Source organism: Sinocyclocheilus grahami, unplaced genomic scaffold (genome assembly GCF_001515645.1).
Source record: "Sinocyclocheilus grahami isolate Dianchi unplaced genomic scaffold, SAMN03320097.WGS_v1.1 scaffold1916.1, whole genome shotgun sequence".
In the NCBI taxonomy this organism is placed as follows: Eukaryota; Metazoa; Chordata; class Actinopteri; order Cypriniformes; family Cyprinidae; genus Sinocyclocheilus; species Sinocyclocheilus grahami.
In genome coordinates this window covers 245,707-259,241 of record NW_015507095.1, presented here as the reverse complement: position 1 = coordinate 259,241, position 13,535 = coordinate 245,707, and the positions used below count along the sequence as shown (strand labels likewise).

General features: G+C 39.6%; 1 protein-coding gene across 1 annotated transcript in view; it reads left to right on the top strand.

Moving 5' to 3' along the window:
* Nucleotides 1–13,094, top strand: part of LOC107573317 (protein VPRBP) — a 21,942-nt gene extending 8,848 nt beyond the window's left edge. Inside the window, exons 7-19 of the mRNA XM_016259759.1 lie at nucleotides 211–335; nucleotides 787–1,852; nucleotides 2,812–3,030; nucleotides 3,246–3,444; nucleotides 4,855–4,937; nucleotides 5,029–5,113; nucleotides 5,389–5,622; nucleotides 5,880–5,973; nucleotides 6,670–6,774; nucleotides 7,454–7,527; nucleotides 7,768–7,860; nucleotides 9,182–9,431; nucleotides 12,721–13,094. Of these exons, the coding sequence (XP_016115245.1) occupies nucleotides 211–335; nucleotides 787–1,852; nucleotides 2,812–3,030; nucleotides 3,246–3,444; nucleotides 4,855–4,937; nucleotides 5,029–5,113; nucleotides 5,389–5,622; nucleotides 5,880–5,973; nucleotides 6,670–6,774; nucleotides 7,454–7,527; nucleotides 7,768–7,860; nucleotides 9,182–9,431; nucleotides 12,721–12,779 (2,686 nt within the window). The 3' untranslated portion in view covers nucleotides 12,780–13,094. The remainder of the gene's footprint in view (nucleotides 1–210; nucleotides 336–786; nucleotides 1,853–2,811; nucleotides 3,031–3,245; nucleotides 3,445–4,854; nucleotides 4,938–5,028; nucleotides 5,114–5,388; nucleotides 5,623–5,879; nucleotides 5,974–6,669; nucleotides 6,775–7,453; nucleotides 7,528–7,767; nucleotides 7,861–9,181; nucleotides 9,432–12,720) is intronic.
* The last annotated feature ends 441 nt before the right edge of the window (nucleotides 13,095–13,535 follow it).

Below are 13,535 nucleotides of genomic sequence, written 5' to 3'. Positions count from 1 at the left end.
CTATTCTGACCTGCCTAAAAAAAAAAAAGGAGTTGTCAGTAATTCCTATATAGGCTTATTTGAAATTTGCATAATGCCTGCCTATGGTCTTTATTGGCTGCCCATGAACAACGTGTATGTGATTTTAACCACTTTTTTGTGTAAAACATTTTGCAGTGAAGGGGAAAAAGTACTAAGTACACTTTTTTTTTTGGGTAACGTGTGTTTCAGGGCTGACACGGTGAGGTACGCTTTGGATATCTTGAGCATTTTGACAGTGATTCCTAAAACGCAGCTGCTGTTGTCGGAGAACGTCGCTGTGCTGGATGAGAATGGCTCCACCATCTCCACTGTTGGTGAGAATCTGCTGTTCTGGTGATGAGGTCCAAAACACGTGGACATAGGTGCTTCCACCTAAACAGGCCTATCTTCATGCACCATTATGCACTGAAATATATAGCCAGAGTTAGTTTAACCTTAACATGTTAATGATCTCCCTGAATAAGATCGTCTAGTTTATTGGCATTTGAAGTCCCACATTATGCATGCAATCTTTTGGTATATTGATTACACTGTATCTGGCACTTAATTCAACACAAGCTCTCGTAGCTTCTGTCTGTGCCTTAACATGAAGGAACGACTAAGAATGTAATTTAACACATTCGTTCATTCATTTTACCCTGATTAGCAGTTGAATGTGTGCTCCAGTCTGTTCAATTAAATAGCAATGTGAGATGCATGCATCACTTTAAGGTTGTTTGAATCCTCTGCAGATACATTCTATAAGCGCATGCTTGTGTTCTGCAGGTATGAGCATAGTGCTGGTCGTCGCAGAGGGTGAAGTATTTGTAAATGACGCAGAAATCCAGAAGTCGGCCCTGCAGGTGATCATAAACTGCGTCTGCGCTCCAGACAAACGCGTCTCTAGCATCGGCAAGTTCATCTCGGGCACCCCGCGTCGCCGTCTGCCGCAGACCCACCGTGCCAGCGAGAGCGTCCTGGTCAAGATGTGGAACGTGGTTCAGTCGAACAATGGCATTAAAGTCCTGCTGTCCCTGCTCACCATCAAGATGCCCATCACCGATGCCGATCAGATTCGCGCTCTGGCGTGCAAAGCCCTAGTTGGGTTGGCACGTAGCGCCGCGGTGCGACAGATCATCAGCAAGCTTCCGCTGTTCAGCAGCGGACAGATCCAGCAGCTGATGAAAGAGCCTGTGCTTCAGGACAAGCGCAGCGAGCATGTGCGCTTCTGCAAGTATGCAGCAGAACTCATAGAGCGAGTGTCTGGAAAGCCGCTGCTGATCGGCACAGATGTTTCCTTGGCGCGGCTGCAGCGGGCTAGTGTCGTGGCACAGTCACGCATTTCGTTTCCCGAGAAGGAGCTTCTGTTGCTTATTCGGAATCATCTTATGTCTAAAGGTCTCACAGACACAGCGACAGCACTGACGAAAGAAGCCGAGCTGCCCATGGGGCTGCATGCTCTGGCTCACGCTAGCGTGCAGCCGTTCACTCCCGTTTCTGTCGCGACGCCGCCGCCTCCTGCCGCTGGCATCCCACGGACTCCTCGGCTCACTAACGGAGTCGCGGCCCGTCTGGGTGGCCACACCCCCCACGCGCTTCCTCATCACCAGCCCCGCCCCTCCACCTCACAGGCTCCGCCCCCTCCACCGCCTGCAGTCTCCCTCCACAGTAATGGCTCTCCGCTCATCGGACGCATCGTGTTCTCGCGGGAGCGGCTGTCACCGTGTGCAGCTGCGGGAGGGAAGAGGCCAAAAGTACTGAGGCAGAAATCAGATCATGGTGCGTTCAGCCAGAGTCCGGCCATGAAAAAGCAGCTGGACAGACATCTGCCCTCTCCTCCTACTCTAGACAGGTGTGCTGCCCTTCATTCTGACTGGGTTTATACCCATTATGCTGTTCTTTTTTTATGCCCATTTAATGATATCTGCATTGTACTGCGAAAGCATGCTGTAACTTTGTGGACTAGAAAGTTCCTCATTGGTGCAAAAAAAAAAAAAGAGGGAGGGAACAAGTTTATGCAACACATGACTGCCTTTGTAGGTAATCAGAAACTTGAAATATATAGATGCTATTAGTCTTAAACAAAAGGTTTCATTAAATGCATTTATAGGATTCTTTAAATGCTTCATCTAATGTGTCTTAGTAAAGAAAAACACTAACTGCTTAATGTTCACTGTTCACCCAAAAATGAAAAGTGTTAGTTATTTTCTTTAAAGCACACATTGTTATTTTTAATATTCTCGCATCACTGTCCCTCCATTGAAAGTCCATGCAACCAAAAAGTTCATAAAAACATTGTAAAAGTAACCCATATGAATCGCATTGTTTAATCCAGGTCTTCTGAAAAAACCAACAAGATCAGTTCATATGAGGAGCAGATTTAATTTAGGCTTTTATTATTTTATAAACATTGATTAACATGCATGCATTGAGCACATCAAGTGTGGTAAATGGTTTTCACACGTAATAATTATGTGGAATAAACTTATTAATTATTTTATTTTTTTTAAACTAACCAGTTTTTTTTTTCTTATCAGCTTATCATGTTCCTGAACAGTGACTCTATACAGTATAATTTGTTGATCTTGAATGAAAATGCGTCAGGAACTGTTAGATGATCAAACACTTGACATGGATAGTCACAGTAAAGTAGTATAGGCACTACTATTCCAGAACACTAGAAGCAATGTGTAAAATGATCTGACAAACCATGTGTGGTTCCTGGCTTTTGTAGCACTTGCTGCTTTCCATATCCTTCTGAAGTCCTTCTAATGTATCATACATACATGTATCATATGTTGTTGTTTCCAGTATCATAACAGAGTATTTACGAGAGCAGCACGCCCGCTGCAAGAACCCAGTGACCACATGTCCTCCCTTCAGCCTCTTCACACCGCATCAGTGCCCAGAGCCCAAGCAGAGACGCCAGGCACCCACCAATTTCACTCCTCGCCACACACGCAGGGTCGTCTACCCCAAATATGGTGGGGTTGATGGAGGCTGCTTTGACAGGCATCTCATCTTCAGCAGGTACAGTTACACAGAACTGTGAGTTCAAACATGATATGCTTTGATCAGATGTGAAAATATGAGTTAGTGCCCAGTTGTGACAGTAACACTAACAAGTCAGTAGCCAAGAACAGAACTGTCCTATATGCGTTGTTTGTTAATGAGTTACCAAGTAATTTTTCCCCATCTTGAGTTTCATCTTGCTAATCGAGTGCTGTTTGTGACCATGTGTGCAGGTTTCGGCCCATCTCTGTGTTCAGGGAGGCTGAGGAGGATGAGAGTGGCTTCATGTGTTGTGCGTTCTCCGCGCGAGAGCGTTTCCTGATGTTGGGCACATGCACCGGACAGCTCAAACTCTACAATGTGTTCAGTGGACAGGAGGAAGCCAACTACAGCTGCCACAGCTCAGCCATCACACACCTGGAGCCCTCCAGAGTAAACACACACGGAGTCCTTGAACTCTTGAACTTTCTCGGCCCAGGACACTAGTATGGGGGTAGAATTGTTGCATTATTCCAAATAAATAGATTATGATCCACAAATAAATGTAAAGAGATTTACAAAAAGTTAAACATGTTGACAAATAAATAGAATGAGATCCACAAATAAATCTCAGTTTCACAAACATTAATTAAATTCACAAATAAATAAAATGTGACCCTGGACCACAAAACCAGTCTTAAGTGTCAATTTTTCAAAATTGACACTTATTTATTCAGCATGAAAGCTGAATAAATAAGCTTTCCATTGATGTATGGACAATATTTGGCCGAGATACAACTATTTGAAAATCTGGAATCTGAGGGTGCAAAAAAATCTAAATATTGAGAAAATCACCTTTAAAGTTGTCCAAATGAAGTTTTTAGCCATGCATATTACTAATCAAAAATTAAGTTGTGATATATTTACAGTAGGAAATTTACAAAATATCTTCATGGAACATGATCTTTACTTAATATCCTAATGATTTTTGGCATAAAAGAAAAATCTATAATTTTGACCCATACAATGTATTGTTGGCTATTGCTACAAATATACCCCAGCGACTTATGACTGCTTTTGTGCTCCAGGGTCACAAATGAGATTTGCAAATAAAAAAACATTCAAAAATACATTGTCAAAAACACAACTTTGCCTGGCACTCATTTGTGAATCGCGTCCTGGGCATTTGTAGATCGCTGCACGCATTTGTGGATTTTGAAACATTTCTAGCTTCAAGATGCTGACAATCCACAAATGCGTGCAGCGATCTACATATGCCCAGGACGCGATTCACAAATGAATGCCGGGCAAAGTTGTGTTTGTAGAATAAAAAGATACTTGCGAATATATTTTTTTATTTGCAAGTCTCGTTTTATTTGTGAATTTAATTCATCTTTGTGAAACTGAGATTTATTTGTGGATCTCATTCTATTTATTTTGTGAATATGTTTGGTTTGTTAATGGCTTTACATTTATTTGTGGATCATAATCTATTTATTTGGAATAATGCAACAATTCTACCCCCATACCCTAATAGAGCAACATGCTTTTAGTTGTGCTTTTACACCTCTTATAAAGTGCCCTGATTCTGCCAGAGATTGCATGTGAATTTCACGATTTTATAGTAGGCCTGTAATTGCAGTCTATAATGGTATTTGGTTTCCGTGGTACAGTAAGGCAGAGTTTGATGCATTGAATGCTTTGGCAGTTTAAGTGATTCATGCACATCTAATGGTGGTGTTGTAACTGATTGTGAAGATGTAATTCTATATATTCGATAGCTGCTCTGACCCACCTCAGCTCCTGTAATTGCTGTGTAAATGCATTTATGGTAGATGCTGATGTTTTGTCTCTCTGTGTCAGGACGGTTCCCTGTTGTTGACATCAGCTTCCTGGAGTTATCCCCTATCTGCGCTGTGGGGAATGAAGTCAGTATTCATCATGAAGTGAGTCAGCACGCCTACAAACTGTTCACTAATTGTTAAAAACTCAAATGATTATTTTTCATTTTTTTGAATCAAACTCCTTTATTTCTAGGCATTCATTCCTGGATGATCATTATGTGGAGTTCAGCAAACTCTCTCAGGACAGAGTCATAGGAACAAAAGAGCACATTGCACATGCAAGTCACCTTTTTAACCATTTGAACACTCGCCTTTCATTGTGTTTCTGTTGTTTTTCATTCGTAAATTAAGACACTGGTTTTAACACGCTGACCCTCTGCATATAAACATGTTAAATAACACGAAGCATGCAATTTTTCTGATACTTTTTTTTGTTAAAATTATTAACATTCTGCATGGTATATGTAACTTTATGACTGCAATATGTGATCAAAATATATTGGGAATCCAGTCTGTGAACGTCTTTTTCATGCATCTTTGTGTATTTCTGCAGATATATGACATTCAGTCTGGACAGAAACTCCTGACCCTCAATAACCCTGACCTAGCCAACAACTACAAGCGCAACTGTGCCACGTTTAACCCCACGGATGACCTGGTCCTGAACGACGGTGTCATGTGGGACGTCCGCACCGCTCAGGCCATCCATAAGTTTGACAAGTTCAACATGAACATCAGCGGCGTTTTCCATCCCAATGGTTTAGAGGTCATCATCAACACGGAGATTGTATCCTTTTCTGCTCAGCGAACCACTGGGTGTGGCTTGTTTTTCTGTGTGTTTTATGATATTGTAGTTTGTTTTCTGATTCTTCTGTTGTTGTTAATGAGGTTTTAGTTAACTAGTGGGTTATTTAATGCTGATTAATGTAGAAAAAGGGTGCTATCGATCTGGAGAAGTGTTACTGGGATACATGGGATGCTTAAAGGTTGAACCTCTTCTTGCTGCATTGTTTCTGAAGCGGTTTGCTTTAACTCGCGCTCCAGTGGGATTTGAGGACGTTTCATCTTCTTCACACAGTACCAGCGCTAGATCAGTGTCGGATTGTCTTCAACAACAATGGAACTGTCATTTATGGAGGTGAGACGCACACACAGTACATTCACGTCACTTCCTTTTTATTCTCTCATTTTGTTTATGCTATTATGCTTTACATTAATTTAAATTACATCAATCTACACTCCATGCTCCATAAAGACAAAGCAAAAACTTGTGATAACTTTGCAAAAAAAAATATTAATTCAGTACTCTGTTGAAGCACTTTTGGCAGCCTCGATTATTTGTGAGCTTCTTTTGCAATCTTTGATTTGGGGATGTTTCTGCCATCGGTCTCTGCAGATCGTCTCAAACCCTTGTCAGGTTGGGTGGGACAGTCTGTGGACATTTTCAGAACTTTCTAGAGATGTTTGTTTTGGTTCGATCTGGGCTCTGGCTGGGCCACTCAATGACATTCACGGTCCTCCTGTATTGTCTTGGCTATTTTAGGGTGATTGTTCTGTTGGAAGGTGAACCTTCAGCCCAGTCTGAGAAATCCATATTAACTTTTCATTAGGAATATCTTTGTAATTTGCTGTGTTCGGCTTCCTTCTGTGATGACCAATGCCCCAGTCCCTGCCACTAAAAAACACCCCACAACATGATGCATCACAGTTCTTCACCATTGGATGGGGATGAGCAGTGACCTGTTTCCTCCAGAGATGATACTTGTTGGTTAAACAGTTCTGTCTTAGACAGGAGGTATTAGATATTGTATTGATGTTCTGGAGTGTGTTGTAGCCATGTTGCAGGCTGATGATGAGGATGATGTGATGGAGCAGCAAATGAAGAGTCCATTCGGTTCATCCTTCAGGACCTTTGATGCCACTGATTATAAACCCATCGGTATGACTGTAGTTCTATCTTCATTCTCTCTGTTCAGCTTTTGTTAAAAGCAAATAAGCAGTTAGATGCTTCCTGTAAGATATGTGACCCTGGAGCACAAAAGCAGTCTTAAGTCGCTGGGGGATATTCGTAGCAATAGCCAAAAATACATTGTATGGGTCAAAATTATAGATTTTTCTTTTATGCCAAAAATCATTAGGATATTAAGTAAAGATCATGTTCCATGAAGATATTTTGTAAATTTCCTACCGTAAATATATAAAAACTTAATGTTTGATTAGTAATATGCATTGCTAAGAACTTCATTTGGACAACTTTAAAGATGATTTTCTCAATATTTAGATTTTTGTCTCCCTCAGATTCCAGATTTTCAAATAGTTGTATCTCAGCCAAATATTGTCCTATCCTAACAACCCATACATCAATGGAAAGCTTGTTTATTCAGCTTTGATATGATGTATAAATATAAATTTCGAAAAATGGACACTTATGACTGGTTTTGTGCTCCAGGGTCACATATGCACTTGTTACTGTAACACAACTGAGAGACACATTTTAAAATGGTTTGATTAGTAGCACGTCACAATGCTGTCCAAAGACATCACTTGACCGAAATTGTTTCTGTAAATATGTTTCTAAGCTGATGAAGATCTTGATGATGGTCTGCTTGCTTTCTCAGCCACCATTGATGTGAAGAGGAACATTTTTGACCTGTGCACAGACACTAAAGACTGCTATCTGGCTGTCATTGAGGTATGCTGCACTTTTTTAAGTTAATGTAGTTATTTACTGTCTATATAGTTAGGTCAATATTACCTCAACTCAAGGACATTGTACTTTTTAAATTTGAGATTCTTTTTTTCTTAAGTTCAACATCAGTGAACAAAATGATCTTTACAGAGCAAAATTCTATGAAGCTACAATTCTACATATCATTAAACTTTGTATGACATCAAAACTCTGTGTGGTGTTGTATGTGAATGTGTGTAACAGAATCAGGACTCAATAAATATGGACACTGTGTGTCGGCTGTATGAAGTCGGTCGCCAGAGACTTGCTGAGGAGGAAGAGGATGAGGAGGATCAGGTGAGACTGATGCAAACAGCATTCATGTTTGCATAAATTGATATTTCAAGAGTGCTGCATCCCTGTGAAAGACTTTTTACAATTTTTGACTTTTCAGAGTCAGTTAAATCTCTTTTTTGGCCCATTTTTCCTGAGGAGAAGAATCTGCCTAATAATTATGCACACCTTGATATAGGGTGTTGATCTCCTTAGGCCACACCCTCCCTCGTTACACAAATACACATCACCTGATATGCATTAAATCCAATAAGCATTCAAGTTTATACAGCTTGGACTTGGAAATTATGGATAAAATGATGATATGGTCAAAATCATCACTTGCCTAATAATTGTGCACACAGTGTATATACATTTAAGCTCTGTGTGTGTATGGGGGAAGTTTTGCAACAATGAGCCATTCTGGGAATTCTCAGTTCTAGCCATTTCTGTGATTGTAGCAGACACCTATCACACGGCTGGCATAATTTACTGAATTATTAACTCCTTTATTGTGTGATATCAAAACTATTTGAACTGTTAGCTGTGGAAGCTTATGACCAGTCAGTTCAGTGTAGCTTAAATAGTTCTAGGACTCATGTTCTGATACATGTAACAAGAGAATATACTGACCTTTGCTACCAATGCTGTTCTTAGTCATGAAAAATAATATATAGGTTTAAAAAAATAGGGTTCAGGTTTTACAGAAGTGCCAAAGTGGTTACCATCTCTTGTCAATAAATGAACAAAAATCTTCAAGTCACATTTATTTATATATTTGAATATACTTTTATAGAGTGCAGATCAGTTCAAAGCAGCTTCACAGTAATAAATGCTGAACAGCTCATTAATTTTGAAACATTACATTTCAGCTTTAAGGCAGTGGCATTTCAGTACTGATTTATATTAATTCATTAAATCAGTTATGAAACAAACAATTCAGCTATAAAGCATCTCTACAGAAGGCAACATCATTCAGCTCAAGTTATACAAAGAGAACTAAGTGTCCAGTGAAAAAAACAAACTTATGCCAAGTGTTTTTATACTAATATTCATTTTCGTTTGTGACCATTCTTTTGAGAGAATTTAAAATGAAAATTTGCAGTGTCTACCAAAAAAAAAAAAAAAACCTCGAGCTATTAAGATCTGACTGAAATGATGGGGACCATGTTAAACATGAATGGCTTAAGCTGTTACTTGTGACACTGGGATTGTTCGGGAGGTCATGTAAAGCAGCAGGTGCTACACAGAGCTAGCCACCGAGTAATGAGTATCTATTCTTCTCCTCATACGTCAGTGAGGCTGGGCACTGTAAACTTGATCATGAGACGTTTGTTTCGTTCAGGAGGAGGATGATCAGGATGAAGAGGACGACGATGACTCGGATGATGACATAGATGACATCGATACAGACCCGCTGCTGGCAGAGCTGGAGAACGAGAACAACGGAGAGGAGGATGGCGAGCAGGATTTCTCTCCGTCTGATGATGAGGAAGTGGCTCGCCTGCTGGACGAAGAGGCAGATGATGATGACGACGATGACGATGAGGATTCTGATGACAATGAGCGAGATGTGGAGCTTGTACTAGACAGCAGTGAGTTGTTTGACGACATGCACACATATACATAGAGGAGCTACTCCCTTCTCACTGGAGAAAAGCCACCCAAAGGTTTCATTTTTATATCACAAGCATGTGAGCTCAAGATGTGTTAAATGAAAAATAACAAACCATACTGGAGAAACTTTTCATGCTTAGACTTGTTAATGAGATATGTTTGGCATCTTGGAGTGAGAGAAGTGAGAGTTCCCTGCTGCCTACTTCAGGTCATGCTATAGTAAGCAAATGTATTTCGAAATTATAAATTATTATTATTATTAAGAATTACTAGTGGTGTTAATATTATGTATGCATCAATATGGAATTTAGCACCAGTAACTTGTAATACACAGCTGGTTGTGACTTTAATTTAGAAATGATTCAATAAAAACATTTGAACTAGATAAACCAAAAAAGTAATAATAAAAATCCAGCAAGTCACTGGAAATCACATTTTCTCAAATGAAGACCTGCTAACACTAATAATATATACAGTACACGGTGAACTATGACGTAAATATGACATGACCAGTTTGAATATACAGGATTTAAAGATGCTCTCTCGGGCATGTCCATTAAATGTAATTCATTCAAAGGCTTGTTTAAATGACATAACTGCATAATTATTGTATACAGATTAGGGCTGTCAAAAATGGCTGAAAAACTAAATTTGAATTTTGTACTTAAATATGATCAATATTTGAATTTAAAAGGCATAATTTCAGTTAGGGGGGAAAAAAGCTTTTGGCTTCTCTCCTGAGGCCACAAGAGGGCGCATCGAGCAAAATATTACTAATGCACGTTTCTTCAAAGCATAATAAAATAACACGACTATTTTTGAAAAAAGTGCATAATGTTTAAAATAATGTTTATAAACCTTATATAACTAAAGTTGCTTAAACAATTAGAAACAAAACAGCATCATGCATGTATGTATAGTTTAATACAAAGGACTGAAAGACAATCACAAAGAGTACTTTCTTCATTTAAAAACATGAGATACCGTGGGATGGGGAAAACCGCCATAAAGTCTTGAGACATGTTTTTTTAAAAGTTGAACTTGCATTAATTGTAAGTGTCTCTCTTGTGCGAGACGCAAGTGCAACGGTGATAGATGTCCCTCTAGAAAATGCGATAAATATGTGTTCTGTGTGAACGTTTTGGTTTTGATGTAAACAACATCTTCCCCGCATCGATTGTTATCTTTTCCCGCAATATTTTTAATGAACAATGCAGCAGTGCCGCATCTAGTGGCTTCAGCTGGATAGGCTAACAAAAACATTATAATGCAACGACACTTAGATCGTCATCGCATCTCGTGCACCGCTGATAAGGCTGCCTGACGCACACCTAAAATTCGAATGCAATGTTTTTGCATTCGAATGTGGATTTTTATTTTAAATTCAACGAATATTAAAAAAAAAATTTTGACAGCCCTAATACAGATAGTATATTATAAGGCTTGCTTTTTATTATTAAACAGGACAGTTAACTCTAGCCCCGCCAGTATTTTTTGAGAAAAGTTGCCACCAGCATTTTTTATCATTTTCACAAAACTCATGGCCCACAGAATATTTTGTTGTATGAATGTCTGAACATGCACCAAAGAATGAAACAGTCAGACATGGTGGTGGTAGTGTGATGGTCTGGGGCTGCTTTGCACCTTCAGGACCTGGATGACTTGCCATAATTGATGGAAGCATTAATTCTGCACTCTATCAGAAAATCCTGAAGGAGACTCTCCGGCCATCAGTTTGTGAGCTCAAGCTCAAGCGCACTTGGGTTATGTAGCAGGACAATGATCCCAAACACACCAGCAAGTCCACCTCTGAATGGCTCAAGAAAAACTAAATTAAGGTTTTGGAGTGGCCAAGTCAAAGTCCGGACTTAAATCCGATTGAGATGCTTAAACAGTCCATTCATGCTCGAAAACCCTCCAATGTGGCTGAATTAAAACAATTCTGCAAAGAAGAGTGGGCCAAAATTCCTCCACAGCGATGTGAAAGACTCATTGCCAGTTATCGCAAACACTTGATTGCAGTTGTTGCTGCAAAGCATGGCACTATTAGATTTCGGGGGCAATTACTTTTTCACATAGGGCCAGGCAGGTTTGGACAGCTTTTTTCCCTTAATAAAACAAATAATCATTTAAAAACTGCATTTTGTATTTACTTGCATTATCTTTGTCTAATATTAAAATGTGTTTGATGATCTGAATCTTTTAAGTGTGACATATGCAAAAAAATTTAAAAACAGGAAGGGGGCCAACACTTTTTCACACCACTGTATATATTAAAAAACATTTTTTTTTTATCAACACTTGAATGTGGTTAAGTTTCATAAAAAAAAGTAATATTTTGAACAAAAAGCTGAGAAAATAGCTTTTTAGTCAGACTAAGTCTGGATTGGATTCAGAACTCTTTCAGAAGGTGTGTAATAGCGCCCCCTACCATATAATGTGACCGAAAAAATTACATCAATGGCGGGGAAAGAGTTAAAAAGACAGTAAACTAATGGAGAGGTAGAAAGGGAGCTTGAAAGGTAGATGAACTTCCAGGGTTTCTCCGCAACGATCCTCAGTGGCATCAAAATAAAATTGCGGTCTCACATACCATTGCTCTGTAAAATTCATGAACTAAATGAAGTCATTCCGATGGAAATTTGTGCGATCAGATCGGAAGATTGTGTGCGAGGGAGAAAACGCAGAAAAGCTGTCTGGGATGAAACTGACTTCTGTGTGAGCTGCTCTGTATACACCTCAGCGCTAGTGACTATGAACGATGGGCCTGTTTGCATGTGAACTTTCGCTAATGTGACCACACCTTAATCATCCAAACAGAAAAACGTATCGTTTTTGCTGATGATTAAAAAAGTTGCATGTGATGTATTGGTCAATGAGTAGTATTGACAGCTACTGTTGCTGACAGCTGCAGCGTATGCTAAACGCTCGGCGTGTGGGAGTCCTGTGAATGCTGAAAATGTTTAGTTTTGTGGTTTATCTGGCCTGATGAAGCAGCTGAGTACAGTGCTAGCGAGAGCATATTCATTCTTCACTTTTGGCCTCTAGCAGGTGATGACAGACACCGATTCTAATCGATTATGAGAGCAGACTTTGACATTGACAGGTTATACAGTTAAAGCAGCTGTTTGCTATTGGCTGTGACTAAATGTTTATGATGTCTTTCCCCGCCATGTCATTTCTTGCATGTTCTTTTTCTTCCTATTCTTTCATTACTGTCAGTTTTTCGCCTGTGCTGTCTGAAATGTTGTTCTCTTATTCCCGTAGCAGACAGCTCTGATAACTCAGACCTGGAAGATGACATTATCCTTTCCCTGAACGAGTGATCCTGCCCAAAACCACAGTGGAAGTGCTCAACCAGGCTTGAAGCTCAGTGAGAAGATCTGAGAGAATGTTATAGGATGGCAGCAGCTGATGAGGGTCAGGTCGTGGTGTGGATGGTCTACATGCACGCGGACCCGAAAATCACATGAAGTTAAATATTTTTAAACATCTGTGTACAGCCTCCATTTACTTTATGGTTTAATTTTTTGTTCATGCCTTTCCAAAAGTAAAGGTCTAAGGCAACATTGTGTACAAAATGTATAAAAAATATTTTTACTATAAATGTTATTGCAATAAACCAGAGTTAAATAGTTAAATTTTTTTGAGAGCCATCCGTCAGATCACAAAGCTGTCACTGTCATCAAACTCTGTTCACCATGCATCTGAAAATCATACTTTTCAGTTATTACTTTCACTCTCAATTTGACTAAAACCTGTTTGCCTGATGTAGTTTTATCTGCCTAGATCTCTTGCATTTAATCCACTCAACTTGTGTTAAGGTCCTTTGGACTTTTCTTTCTTTTCTTCTCACCTGTCGTATTAACAAAAGTAGACAGTCTGCATCACCTGATGGGGCGCTCTTTAGCACGAGCAGAAAGTGCTTCTCAAATCTGTCCTGGAGATCTTTGCATAATTTGTGTCTCTCTCTTCCATCTCACCTGATTCAACTCATCAGTAGAGACTGCAACCCGAATGTGTGTGTGCAATAAGGAGAACACACAAAATGTGCAGTTTGGGGCTATATATTCAATTAATTG